The 14,028-nt window shown below is 32.3% G+C and overlaps 2 protein-coding genes across 3 annotated transcripts; both read right to left on the bottom strand.

Annotated features, from left to right (window-relative positions):
* Positions 1-875: 875 nt before the first annotated feature.
* LOC114422595 (protein SAWADEE HOMEODOMAIN HOMOLOG 1-like) lies at positions 876-6,446 on the bottom strand. 2 transcript variants are annotated; one of them, XM_028389039.1, is made up of 10 exons: positions 6,201-6,443; positions 5,719-5,911; positions 5,504-5,589; positions 5,370-5,415; positions 5,162-5,279; positions 4,182-4,245; positions 3,612-3,663; positions 2,355-2,498; positions 1,349-1,468; positions 876-1,195 (listed from the first exon to the last, which is right to left on the bottom strand). In XM_028389039.1, the coding sequence occupies exons 2-10, from the start codon at positions 5,770-5,772 to the stop codon at positions 1,058-1,060; spliced, it is 822 nt and encodes a 273-aa protein (XP_028244840.1). In that variant the 5' UTR covers positions 5,773-5,911; positions 6,201-6,443; the 3' UTR covers positions 876-1,057. The 2 variants fall into 2 exon arrangements, with proteins under 2 accessions (XP_028244840.1, XP_028244841.1); XM_028389040.1 differs by having other exon boundaries at positions 890-1,195; positions 5,162-5,273; positions 6,201-6,446.
* Positions 6,447-11,119: 4,673 nt separating this feature from the next.
* On the bottom strand, positions 11,120-13,053 carry LOC114423657 (1-aminocyclopropane-1-carboxylate oxidase-like). Its single transcript, XM_028390487.1, has 3 exons — positions 12,309-13,053; positions 11,705-12,041; positions 11,120-11,587 (listed from the first exon to the last, which is right to left on the bottom strand). The coding sequence occupies exons 1-3, from the start codon at positions 12,842-12,844 to the stop codon at positions 11,363-11,365; spliced, it is 1,098 nt and encodes a 365-aa protein (XP_028246288.1). The 5' UTR covers positions 12,845-13,053; the 3' UTR covers positions 11,120-11,362.
* Positions 13,054-14,028: the final 975 nt, after the last annotated feature.

Below are 14,028 nucleotides of genomic sequence, written 5' to 3'. Positions count from 1 at the left end.
CACTGTCCAATAATCACGTAGGTACAACGTAATTTCATTCAAAATTTGGTAGACGACTAACATGAGAGAACGGATTATACATGATAATAAGGCATGCAGAGGAGATGGAAATACTGAAGATGAAAATAGGAGAGATTTTTAATTATAGTGTAGGAGGTGTGGATTCCACACAATTTTCCTTCTCACCCACCCTATTTTTTTCCTACCAAACACAGTATCATTAACGGATTATATATGATATCTATTTTATTTCTCCTTTTTTCAAATTATCTCTCATTTCTATTTACTCTAGTTCTTACTTATAAACTAAACACAGCATAAGAATGGGCTTTGACCTTTCTTTTTCATAAGAAAAAGTACTCAATAACTTCGATTTATTTATTTTATAAATTCATTATAGAACAAATGTCATTTCATTTGATGTTACATTTATAAAATGAAGTGATTTACTTATTTTAGGAATAAGTTTTATTTGAAGTATTTTGTTAAAAATAATTATAGATATTGTATAAAATATCTGTGTAACCTACGAGTACAAATTATATAAACTAACTACTTCAACTTAGGGATGAAAGAATTCTACTCAAACCTGAGAGTACCTGTGAGTACTCGTAAAAAATACTCACGATGGGTAGGGTAAGTATCCACTCGATGAGTGTAAGTTGTGACCGGGTTATTTAGCTGCAAAATTTATTAGGAACAGGTATTGGTACAAGTACTATGTATCCAACATCCTCCATATTGTACCTATTTATTTATCTATCTATATAGAGATGTTATACATGTATAATTATCTATACAATATTAATTTTTGTGTCTATTTTATTTATTATTATGACATAATAAATGATGTGTAGACAAGGGAAACATAAAAATGATGTAAAAACCATTTTATGAAATGTTAATATTTCTCTATAAATAAAATAAACCAAAATAAAGAAACCATTCAAAGTTCCCTGGCTCGTTTTTAGATCAAAACCTTACTATCTTACATTGTAACAAACACAAAACGTTAACCAAAAGTATGAAAGGGGAATACCAAAAAACTTGGCTCTTTTTATCCCCACAAGGACTCTATGGTATTTAGGGGGAAATTTAGGGAGGGACTTTGGGTGGGATCAAGGGCAAGATCTGGGAAGCAAGCAGATTCCTCTTGTGTAGGCCTACAGCATATCCTGCTAAAAGAAACTCCTTCCTGGCATAGGCATATGAAACAACATCAAGCAGTGTTAATATCGAAGAATTTACCTAACAAAAGACCAAAAAAAAGGAGCAAAAATTGATAGCATAAATGCTCATGACATGGTCATCGTTTCAGGGATAAGGAAGAAAAGAAATCAAAGATCACCTCAGTGTTGTCATGGACGAATTGAACAATGAAGGTGCACGTACAGTCTGTTGGATCGTGTATCTTCCTCTGGATTTTTACAATTCGAGCATCACAATAGAGGGCATAATCTTCTTTTTCCTGTGAAAAATCAATAAAGCCCTAATGAGTTCCAATTAATAAGGAAATTAGTCAAAAGCCAAATAAATCAATGCCTATTTTGACCATATGCATAGATTAAGAACTACCAGAATGGATTTCAAGTGAAAAAAACTGATTAATCTGGTCAGGCATTCAGTTCATTTGGAAAAACGGCAGTAGATCTTAAAATCGGCAGAGAATAGACCCAAAAAAAGGGGTGGAAACTGCTTGCTTTTTATTTTTTATTCAACCAAAAAACCTTTTATAGTCAAACAATGAAACAAGATGAAATATTAAGTTACAAACTTTCGCAAATGAGGTGTACCCATAAATTGTTATTATCCAACTTTATTTTTTTTTATCTTACAAGACATCTATGATCTATTAATTTCTAGTGATTTTACTCTAGTTTATTACTTAATATATCATACAATATAAAATATAAGACTTAAATACAATTTTAGTCTTCCTATTTTAGAAAATAACAATTTTGCTTACGTTTTATTTCTTTTATTTTTTTCAATTGAACCATGGATCTAACATATTCATTTAAAAGTACCAGTGAGAAATGATTTAATTAATAAATGGAGGCAAAGTTGAGGATTGGACCAAAATTGCGGATTTTCTAGAATAAGAGACCAAATGTCTCTATTTTGAATAGGAGAACCAAAATTGTGGATTTGGCAAAATAGGATGACCAAAGTTGTACTCTAAAAATAAATATATTTAATTATCACTGATTCAATCATTGTCAAATCAATGAACCAAAAATCACTGCCTTCACAAGTTTAATGAGGTTATGCTAATATTTTAACCGTGTGACTACTGGACAAACACATTGGGAAGATAAATTGAAGCAGAATAAAAGGTACCAGAGTTCCCTTACCAGGAAACATAGTACAAGATCTCCATCCTTCACCTTGTGACACTCTGAAGGTTCTAATGGAATAGATCTCTCCCGTACCCCCAATTTCACATTCATCCACTCATCCTGCTCTTTCCCAAATCCAGCATATCGTACGCGGACTTCCTAAAATTGAATGTGTCAAGATCCATTAATTGGTTGTCCACAATATCCAAAAAATGCATCCAATAAGCCAGTACAGCTATATTTCAAGATGTCAGGCTAACATACAATTTTCACAGGTATATAAAATTAAAAATATAATTTGCATAGTGAGTTTTCTGACTTTTCTAGTCTTTCTCAATGCAGCAAAGGAAATTATCCCTAACAACAACATGCAATGCAATTATATACAAGATTTATGCCACGTTTGGTAGAGAGGAGAGAAGTAGGGTAGATGAAAATAAAATGGATGAGTGGAAATTGGTGAGAAATAAAGTAGAAATTAAAGGTGCTTGGTTAAAGAGAAACAGAGAAGAAATGAGGAGAGAGATGAGTGGAAATAGATGAGGAATAGTACAGGTGAGTCCCACAATTTTTTAAAAAAATCTACCCTAATCATATCAACCAAACAAACTAACTTAGTTTTATAGATCTTACTGGAAACATTATGTATTGATTAAAATCACAAGTAAATTTTCAGCTTTCAATAAGCATTTTACTTTAGTGGGATGAGTTTTGTAAATCATTTTCTAACAAAAGCAAAAAAATAAATGAATAGTATAAGCGTGAAGGATCAAATCAATGTGTATGGGGATTTGAACTTTCACAATGCTTGCTTTACCTTAGTTGAGTTTACCTATGGCAAGTCACATGGACAGGAGACACAATTTCAAAGATGGGGGGGGGGGGGGGGGGGGGGGGGGGGGGGGCGATACAAGCACTTAAATTATGAAGCAAAAAAGAATTCAGGGGGTGACCAGTTTAATCACGAAAAACGCTTGGTTGTTCTAGTTGTATTGTATTATAACATACAATTTTAGATGCAAGGTTAAAAAAACTTCATAGTCAACCATTGTGTTGCAGGTACAAACCAAGAAAAGTAATCATGACACACATATATAAGTGGTAAATATATTTAAACAAGTAATTATTGAGCAGCAACTTATGCATAAATATTTTAGGTAAAATGAGGCAGGCACGAAAGCAACTATCACTCCTCTTTTACAAACTCTAAAGATAATGTCTCAGTTTCTTCACAACCTAAGATGCGCATATTAGAATATAAAAAAATCTTACAAGTTCGCCCGTACTCAGAACTCTGTAGTTAAGGAACATTGAAACATCATGCCTGTAATTGAAAAAAAAAATCAGCTCTTCGGCACAGAGTATGTAACAAATTAACAATAAAGTGATAAAAAATAATTTTATTGTTGAACTCTAAATCCCTATTGCTGTGGCAATGCAGTAGAAGATACAAAATGAATGATTTCACTGGATAATTGATAGATGAGGACTCTCCCGCTCTCTAAGAGTCAAATTCCTTCTCAAATGTTAAGATGATTTCTCTCTCAACCTCCCCTCTATATTTATAGGCAATATGCCTTATTTGTTCTACTATCTCAAGCTGCCCAACTAACCTAACCAACTAACTCCTCACAAAGACACTAACAGACCCCTAACTAACTACTAATGGTATCTATCATAAAGGCTTTCCCTTTTACAGAAGAAACATGGGATCTAGGGGTAGTCTTTTTCTGATTGGAAAGAAACAAAAAAAAATCAGGCCACACCTTATTATTCTCATATAATACATATGATGCATTTTATGGCTAAGCACAGCTGCAGCCTAACTAGATTATTCCTCACCATGCATTGTCTTTTGTAGATCGTGCTTCAAATCCCATATCATCGAGATCTGTAGCTTGTTTACCTGACATTAAGAACAGAAATTCTAATTAAACTATAGAATTATAAGTGCCAAGTTGAACTCAGGACATGACTGCTAATCATCAATTATATGTTCTACATTGCTTATAACTGTATTCTATTGCTTACTGAAACTAATTCAAATCCTTATAGAACTGTAATTATTACTATTAACATTATTTTTAAATTTTTAATTTTGGATCAATATCATCATCATTATCATTATTTCTTTAGGTTTCTCTTTCTTTCTGTCTCAACAGTCGACAACCCTGACATGACACATGAATGCTACAAAACCCATGGCCTCATAATTTCTGCAGCCACATAAAACAACATGGTTAAGGATAAACTATTGCTTGTGAAGTTTATTTCCATTAACCGAAATCAAGAATCATGAGTTAACAGGAAGAATATTGATGAAAGTAATTATTCACACAATGCATATTATTGCTGTTAGTCAATATGGGGCATAACAATATCATGTTCAATGTAATAGAGAACTGAAACTGAATGCCGTCACTAATTAATATAAAAAGAAATGAAAAATCACAGTGTAGTATGAATGCTATATTCAGAGAAAATGTGGAAATGTAATCTAAATAAATAACTCATCATGCCACATCAGAAATAGAAGCATTTATCCTAACAAATTAAGCTTCTGTTGTCAGAGCTATGCACATTTTAACCCAAATCAGGTGAACACTTTGTCCCCTAAGGAAATGACAGCATGATAAGACCTTGTAGGCTCCAAGCAAATGGCTTTAAGATCATGATGAATTTAAAGAACATTTTCCAATGGTTTAGTTCTAGAAAACCAAAAATTCAAACAGAGGAAAAACTACCCAATTCCAGCCAGGGACTTTTTTTATTACTTTTCAGAATTCATAGCCACAATAAAGTCTAAGGGAAAGATAGATAACCTTTTCCATTGCCTAAAAGAGGTGAATCTGCAAGATCAGCAGATATTTTCAGCAGGTCAGAAGATGAGATATCTTCACCCAGTAACATTCTCTGACTATTTCTGAACCACAGCTGCACCTAAAACCCAGTAAAACTAAGGAAACATTATAACACACTAAGCATAAATAACAAATGTGCCTAAAGGATGAAGAAATTTATTTAAACAACCTGTTGCCATGATAAGGAATTTTTACCAGCACCATTTGATGAGGAACTACAAAATTAAAGCAAATCAAATTATGGAACATCATTATAAACAAAACACAAAATCCCAATTATGGTAAAGATAAGACTTAATTCACCTAAAACGTTTAGCAATCTCCTGGCACAACTTCCGATTGAACACTTTTCCTACCACATCTTTGTATATTCTTTCCAATTCCAGAATCTAGGAATGGGGGTAGAGCAGAGGAATAGTGCATGGATTATTAGCCAAAAAATGTGGAATAATCCAATGAAAATACACAAATAAAGAGGAACACAGAACATTATTCTAATGATTGTATATTGTTATTACCTCATCTAAAGAGAGCTTAGGGAATGGATATTCAGTTAAAGGTAGCTTTTCCATAGTTGCAGAGAGAACAAAAATGTCCCCAGAGAGAACTGAATGGCCAAAATGAAAAAGAAAAAAAAAATAAAAATCCCCTTTTCCACTTTAGGTTTGCTCTGAAGTCAAAACACACCCTTAGTGGAAAGGATTGAAGTCACTGTCATACATTAAGAAGCAAAAGGGTTAGTGTATAAAGAAAAAAGGGTCAGTCAAATGCATAGACAGCATAAAAGAAAAAAAAACAGAAGAAAAACTCAAGCTAAGGTAGGTATGAAGATAGAATGGTCACACATTCAAAATTTGTTACCTAAATAAAAGGCTAAACCGAAACAAAGGTAATATAAAAAAAAAAAAAACCTAGAACACTAAACTAAAACGAATACTTAGCAGCGGCATTAGAAGAAGCTAAGAAGCCAGAAGGGGTTGCAAGCAAAGAAATTATTAACCTTTTCGGATTCGGCGACCGGTGCTGGTAACTAGCGGAGGAAAATGGAAGTAAAATGCAGAGCACAGTTTCTCCGTTCACTTAATTGTCAAGTATATTTTGGTGTGCCGATGACTATCTTTTGGAAAGAATAAACGAAGTCTTAAAAGTAACAATTTGATCCCTTTATATAGTATACCCAATCCACTCGATAAATTATTAATATGCATATGCTCGTGTTACGTAGTTGGATCAAAGAAATTTTGTACTAAAGATTGAACATATGCTATTCCGTTAAATTACTCATCTAAATGTAGCAGAACCTTAATGTCAACCTTTAGTCTTATAATCATCTAATTTGAACATGACTTTAGATTATACGTGTGATTTATACAAAAAAACATCATTATTAAGTCATAAATTATTACTAAAAACTTATTTTTAAGATAATTATTATAAAATCAATAAATTACTACATTGCCAACAAATGTTAGTTAGGTTGATTATTGTTGACCGTTTGAAGACCTTATTGATAAATAATTTGTAAGTATTTTTATAAATATTTTTTGAACATTGAGGTATGCATTAGCCTTGATGAGCTCTCAAATTATCACATTAAAGATGAACAAAGTTAAGAGATCTATCAAAATAATAATAATATAAAAATGAATTTGTAATAGAGTGTTCTAACTTGGAGGAGAGGCAATATGAACAATGATGAATGAACTAATCAGAAACGAGATTGTCAGTCAAAGTAACAAGAAAGTTTATGAGAATCTAATGTCTTTAAAACCTGAGATTGTTACACAAGGTTTGTCATAAGATTATGCCAAACCAAGTTTACAACATACACTAACCATCACCCAATATTGACATTTTAGAAATGATTTAAAAACCTATGCTAAAATAATAAAAATAATCTTATTCCATTTGAACAAGATTGTTTCTGGTAAGTGTACATGTGATCTATATTATATAATACACCTTCATTACTTAGTCAGAAATTCCCACTAAACTTAATATTAAGACAATTATTGTAAAAGTCAATAAAATTATCATATTGAAGATGAATAAAGTTAAGCGATCTACCAGATCTATGGTGATATAAAAATGAATCTCTAAGGGAACGTTCTACCTTAAATGGAAAGATCAACACAAACAATGGTGGACAAATCAAAGGCAAGAATGTCAGCTTGAGTAACAAGAAATTTGGTGATAATCTAATATCTTGAAAACCTAAAATTCCTACACAAGATTTGCCATAAGATTACGCTAAAATTTGGTTTACTACATACACTAAGGTCAATCAACCAAATCTTGATCTTTTAAAAAATGGTTTAAAAACCTATGGTGGCATAACGATGATCTTATATAATCCAAACAAAATTGCTTTCGGTAGAGTATATATGTAATATATACCAAAAAAATACAACTTTCATTACCTAATAAAAAATTACCACTGAACTTATTTTTAAGATAATTATTGTAAAAGTCAATAACTTACCACATTGAAGATGAACATGACTAAGCGATCTACCAAATCTATGGCGATTTGATATTCAAACTGATTTGTAATCTATAAAGGAGCATTCTACCATGGAGGGAAGGATCTGCACAAACAATGGTGGATGAATCAGAAGCGAGAATGTCAACTTGAGCTACGAAAAAGTTGGTGAGAAACTAATATCTTGAAAACCTAAGATTCTTGCATAAGATTCATCATAAGTTCACACAAAAATGGATTACTACATCAATAGGGTCCATTGACTCAATCTTGACAGTTTATGGGCCTAAGACGAAACAAAAATAAGAAATAAGACCTCTTATGCACAAGTATATTTAAAAATAAAATATCTATTGCATAAGGAAATAGACACATAATTTAATTAAAAATTATATGCATTATTAGTTGAGTGAATAAGAATATTTTTATTCAATTTTTTCTTATGTTATGGTCAAAGTCATATATAATACAACACTTAAGACAACTACCTTAGGCCCATAACTTATAATATCACTAATTACTTCATTTTATTACAAGCCATCCATCAAATCTACAGTAATATAAAAATGAATATGTAAGAGAGCATTCTACCTTAGAGGGTAGGATTAACACAAACAATGGTGGACACATCAAGCAAGAATGTCATCTTGCATAACAAACTTTTTTATGAGAATCTAGTATATTGAAAACCTAAGATTACACCGAAAAAAGTGGTTTACTACATACACTAGGGCCAATCGACCAAATCTTGACACATTATAAATTATTTAAAAACTTATGGTGATATAAAAATGATTCTATCTAATTCAAATATGATTGCTTCTAATAGAGTATATGTGTAATTTATACCAAAAAAAATACACCTTCATTACTCCGTCAAAAATTAACATTGAACTTATTTTTAAGACAATTATTATAAAATTCAATAAATTACCACATTGAAATTGAGGAGAGATACTCAATCTACCAAATCTATGGTGATTAAAAACTAATACATAATATGTAAGGGAGCATTTTAGAAGGATCCACTCATACAATTGTGGACGAATAAAAAGTAAGAATGTTAGCTTTAATGACCAAAAACTTGGTGAGAAATTAATATCTTGAAAACCTCAAATTCCTATAAAAAATTCGTTATAAGATTACACAAAAGCAGTTTACTACATTCATTAGGGCCAATTGACCAAGTCCCAACATTTTGTGAGCCCATGGCAAACAAAAAATAAGAGATAAGACATCTCAAATATAAGTATTTAAAAATATAAACCCATAATTTTTCTTATGTTTCATTAAAAATGATATATGTTCATTACTTGAGTGAATATTCATTTTTTTTTTCTTATGTTATGGTCTAAGTCGTTAAGGTCAAAATTATATATACAATAGAGCAACTTATATTATCACTAATTATTATTCATTTTAGGCTTAAATATATTTAAGGTTCTTGATAAATTACCGAACTTTGTTACGTTGTTTAGAGTCTCTGATATTTTGAAACTTTTGTTTTGAGTCCCCACCATAGTAATTAAGTGGCGACATGTCACTTTACAAACTATTCCTTCAAATATTATCAACGATTGTAATAATGTCATGTTATCACTTAACAAACAATAGGCACTCAAAGTAAAAGTTTTAATATATTGGAGACTCAAAACAAAGAAAAAATATATTAGAGACCCAAAATAAAATTCAATCATTTACCAGGGACCTTAAAATTATTTAAGCCTTCATTTTATCACAAGTTATCTACCAATCTATAGTGATATGAGATTGAATTTGTAAGGGAGCATTCTACCTAGAGGGAAGGATGAATAGGAACAATGCTAGACAAATCAAAAGCGACAATGTCAACTTGAGTAACGAAATTTTTTATGAGAATCTAATGTTGAAAACATGAGATTTGGCATAACATTACACCAAAAGTGGTTTGCTAGATGCACTATGGCCAATTGGCCAAATCTTGACATTTTAAATATAATTTTAAAATGTACATTGATATAAAAAAATGATCATATCTAATTTAAACAATAATGTTTTTGGTAGAGTATACATGCATGTAGTCTATGCAAAAAAACATCACCTTCATTACCGATCACCTTCATTACCCAGTTTAAAAATACCCCTAAACTTATTTTAGAGACAATTATTGTATAAGTAAATAAAATTGCTACGTTGAAAATAAATAGAGCTAAGCTATCTACCAAATCTATGGTGATATAAAAACTAATTTACAAGTGAGCATTCTACCTTAGAGGGAAGGATCCACACAAACAATGATAGATGAATTAGAAGCAAAAATGTGAGCTTGAGTAACGTAAAAGTTACAATGAGAAACTAATATCTTCAAAATCTAAGATCCATGCACAAAATTCCTTATAAAATTACACAAAATCGATTTACTACATCACTAGGCCCAATTGACCCAATGTTAACATTTTTTGGGCTTTAGACGAAACAAGAAATAAGACATCTTATGTACAAAGTATTTTAAAAATATAAATATATATTGCATAAGAAAATAGATACATAATTTCATTAAAATAATATTTTTATTACTTAAGCGAATAATAATATTTTTATTCAACTTTTCTTATGTTGTGATCAAAGTCGTTATGTTCAAAATTTATATACAATAAAGTAATTATGTCAACTACCTTAGGCCCACAAATGATACTGCATAATTATTATTCATTTCTTTACAATCGATCTAGTAAATCTATTGTGATATAAAAATATGAATATGTAAGGGAGCATTACCTTAGAGGGGAGGATCAACAATAATAATGGTGGACAAATCAAAAGTGAGAATGTCAACCTAAGTAATGAAAATTTTTGTGAGAATCTAATAAATTGAAAACCTAAGATTCCTATGCAAGATTTGTCATACGATTACACCAAAAGTCTAAAACATCCCTTAAAGTGCAAATCATCACTTATTTTGTTTCAAAATTCAAAAAGTTATGTGACTTAAATCGAACAATATTAAGGTACTTTCAAGAATTGAAATTGACAATAAATAATTAAGTTTAGGTCCAAACCATAGATGAAATGTAGGACTTAATTTAAATTTTTTAGTCTAAATAAAATGTGTAGTTTTTATTCCAACCCAATCATGGTCAAATGTGGATTGAGTCCACCAAAACTTGTTAAAAGCCCACAAAAATTGAGGCTTGGGTTTCTGAATTTAGATCTGAATTAAATTCCTTGTTTTTTTGGCTCAATCCATTATAACCTGCAACCTATATCCAGCTGACCCGCATTTGATCGGATATCCGTTTTGCTACCTATACCTTAATCCACGTTACGGCTGAAGCCATATATAGATATATCTACTTTGAGAAGATGCATCCAAACACTATATATATAAAACTCATGCCAAAAACAATTTTTATTTTTTCAATTAAGTAGAAGCAAAATTTAGTCTGCCCAAATCAAAATGAAATGCCAGATAAACTAAAATCCTCCACTCTAGTTTTGTGAAAATGGTTACAATAACCTCGATTTGAAAAATTAAAGCCAAAAAAGTATTAACACTCGGAAAGGGACAAACATGGTAAAGGTGTACAAGTGTCCCATGTTTGGGAACAAGTAATAAGGGCTGTAACTATAGACCCTAAGAGTGGCAAGTGTACAAGAGTGTTTGTGAACTCGAGGTATACTATGGATGTGTATTATACGTTTTAATTAAGTTTTTTGTAGAAAAAATTGATGACATGGTACACAAGGGGCAGAATTAAAGCCAAGATGGCTTGCTGGCCAAGTGAAATAGTTCTTCCCCTACTGGTTTGAAAATTGTCCTTGGTGGTTTGAGTAGAATAGAGGAAAGCCATTGAAATGGTCTCTTCTTTCTCTCCTTTAAAGATTGGCCTTCCAATCACGTGCTTGTACTCTCCACCACTGAATGTCTGTAGCCAAGCAATATCAACCTCGTTAATTGAGAGATACATTAGGGTAACTTAATTTTCAAAATTTAACTATGCAAGAAAATAATGTAGGCAAAAGTATGAATTTATTAAGCTGACCTGGGTTTGATCTCCAGCGGTGACAATAAGGGCACCTGGCTGAGGGAAGAAAGAGAGCCAACTTTTCTTGGAGTAAACGTGAAACTGTGAAGATCCATTACAAACATGGAAGCACAATGAATGGGAGTAATCGGTTCCCCTAATCAGCATTCTAATCACATCATATTTCAACGAGCTGCTAATGCTATGATCATCTCTTCGATGCTTGTAAACACAGCAAAGTGTCCCAACCTCATGCCCACTACCCACAAATTCTATGCTCCCCTTCTTCAATATCACACCCAACATTTTCCTACCCACCATCTCTATGCGTGACTTCAGCTTTTCCATCTTCTCACTGCGTGCACGCACCAAGTTCAAACAAATACTATAATTAAGCTTATGCATAAAATGCTTGCAACACCTAGCCTACTCTTTTCAATATTCACTGAAATTTGTTAAAGATTAACCATTTTGGTAGATCATATCTCTTAATTTAAATATAAGATTCACCAAAATTAATAATTATTAATAAATTTTAACCAATCACGTAAAGAATAAAAGAATATAGGTAACATTCCTCCAAATTATAATATATTAGTATATTATAGATTTATAGTGTAACCTGAAATTTGGATATCCAATTGGCCAAATTCCATCCATTTTTGACTTCAACTCGTGGTCGTTGCACCACACGAATTCTTCACTCCCATCGCCTTCTTCCTCTCCAGCGTGATACTCCTCGAACCCCCAGGGCTTCTCCGGCGACCTTGTGGCCGACACTCTATTCGCTGGTGGCACTTGAAAGATTCCGGCGGCGGCCTCCGCGACCGCGGTCATGAGCTGTAATGGAATTCCGTGGTTGAGAAGCTGGAAGCATCCGATTCTGGCCAGCGAGTCGGAAACGATGTCGCGGAGAGCGTCGTCGCAGTGAAAGCAGAGGGAGACGAAATCAACCTCGGGAGGTGCTTCGAGGTGGTTCTGTTTGGGGAAGATCTTGTCGGGCAATACAAGATCGGGGACGCGGAGCGAGGCCTCTAAAAACTCCGTCAAAACGTCGTCGTTGGTGACGGTGGAACTCCGGCCGGAAGCCACCGGAGAGGGAGGTGGAGCGCGGAAATCGACGGTGATATCCGGCATTGGCGTTAATGGCGATTGCATTAACACTGTGAGTGTGTTATTTTTATTTGAAAGGAATGAGAAGGGTTTTGGTGGCAAAGTAAAGTGGTGATCATCGTGTCCGTTGTAGCGCCAACATTAATTCCGGGAATAATCACGACGTCGTTTCTTTTTCTTTTTTTTTCGTTTTGCTTTTTGCTCACTGCTCTGCTACCAGATATTCCTCATCATTTCATTTCACACAGAAAGAGGAATAATATAATAACGTGTATTATTACTTCTTTCCTTGTGGGGGCTATTTTGCGTCACTACTATAATGTTTCTTTGTGACGCTTTTTTTTTATTGCATGTTATCTCACGTATAAAGTTAACTCCATTGGAACTTATCTCATCATGCTAGATTATGTTAAATGTGACAGTTTTATATATAAAATAAGTTATACAAATACAATGTCTCCTGTAATTCTTTTAATCGTAGAATTGTTTTGAAGTAAACTAGCTCAGAAATGGAGTGTTTGTTATCGTGGTATTTTAAGCTAAGTTCATTCATGATTCAACACAACTATCGACTTTAGAAAGAAAGAAAAAAGTTAATTCAATTGTTAAACGAATCTCATAATTCGAATTCAATGATAGACAATGAAGGGATACCAAAAAGGTTGAACAAAAAGCAAAAGCTCCTTAATCCAATGCTAAAAGTAATGTTGCACCAACAATCTAAATATAAACAAAAGCCAAATCAAAATTAAATAGTATTGGAGAAACACCTGACTAGTCGAGTTCTGGCATCAACAAAACGACGACGACAACAGGAATTAAGTCCATATTTAATGGGCTACAATACATGTGTTACTCACAAGTTACTGGTAAAGAGCCTATATGGGCTTTTTCTTTGTGCACCTAACATTTTTCTTGTACAATACATGTGTAACTTTTTTGTTTTTTTTCCAAAATTATTCCTGGCAAACTTACGGATTTGTAATCTGTAAATTTATAGATTCATAATCCGTAAGCTTAGAACAAAATTAATTGTTACAAAATTTATTATGTAAACTTATATGTGTATTAAATATACATTAGAAATTTTAGTCTTGTATATAGTGACATTAATTATTTTATAACATAATTGGTCTATTAGCTCAATTGATTTGAGCGTCATGTTAATAACGTGAAAGTCACAAATTTGAGTTTTGCATGGGTAAGGACAATATTAAAATTATCCATCT

Source organism: Glycine soja, chromosome 8 (assembly GCF_004193775.1).
Source record: "Glycine soja cultivar W05 chromosome 8, ASM419377v2, whole genome shotgun sequence".
NCBI classification, from domain to species: domain Eukaryota; kingdom Viridiplantae; phylum Streptophyta; class Magnoliopsida; order Fabales; family Fabaceae; genus Glycine; species Glycine soja.
Note: the sequence above shows the minus strand (reverse complement) of the source record. Positions and strands in the feature narration are given on the sequence as shown.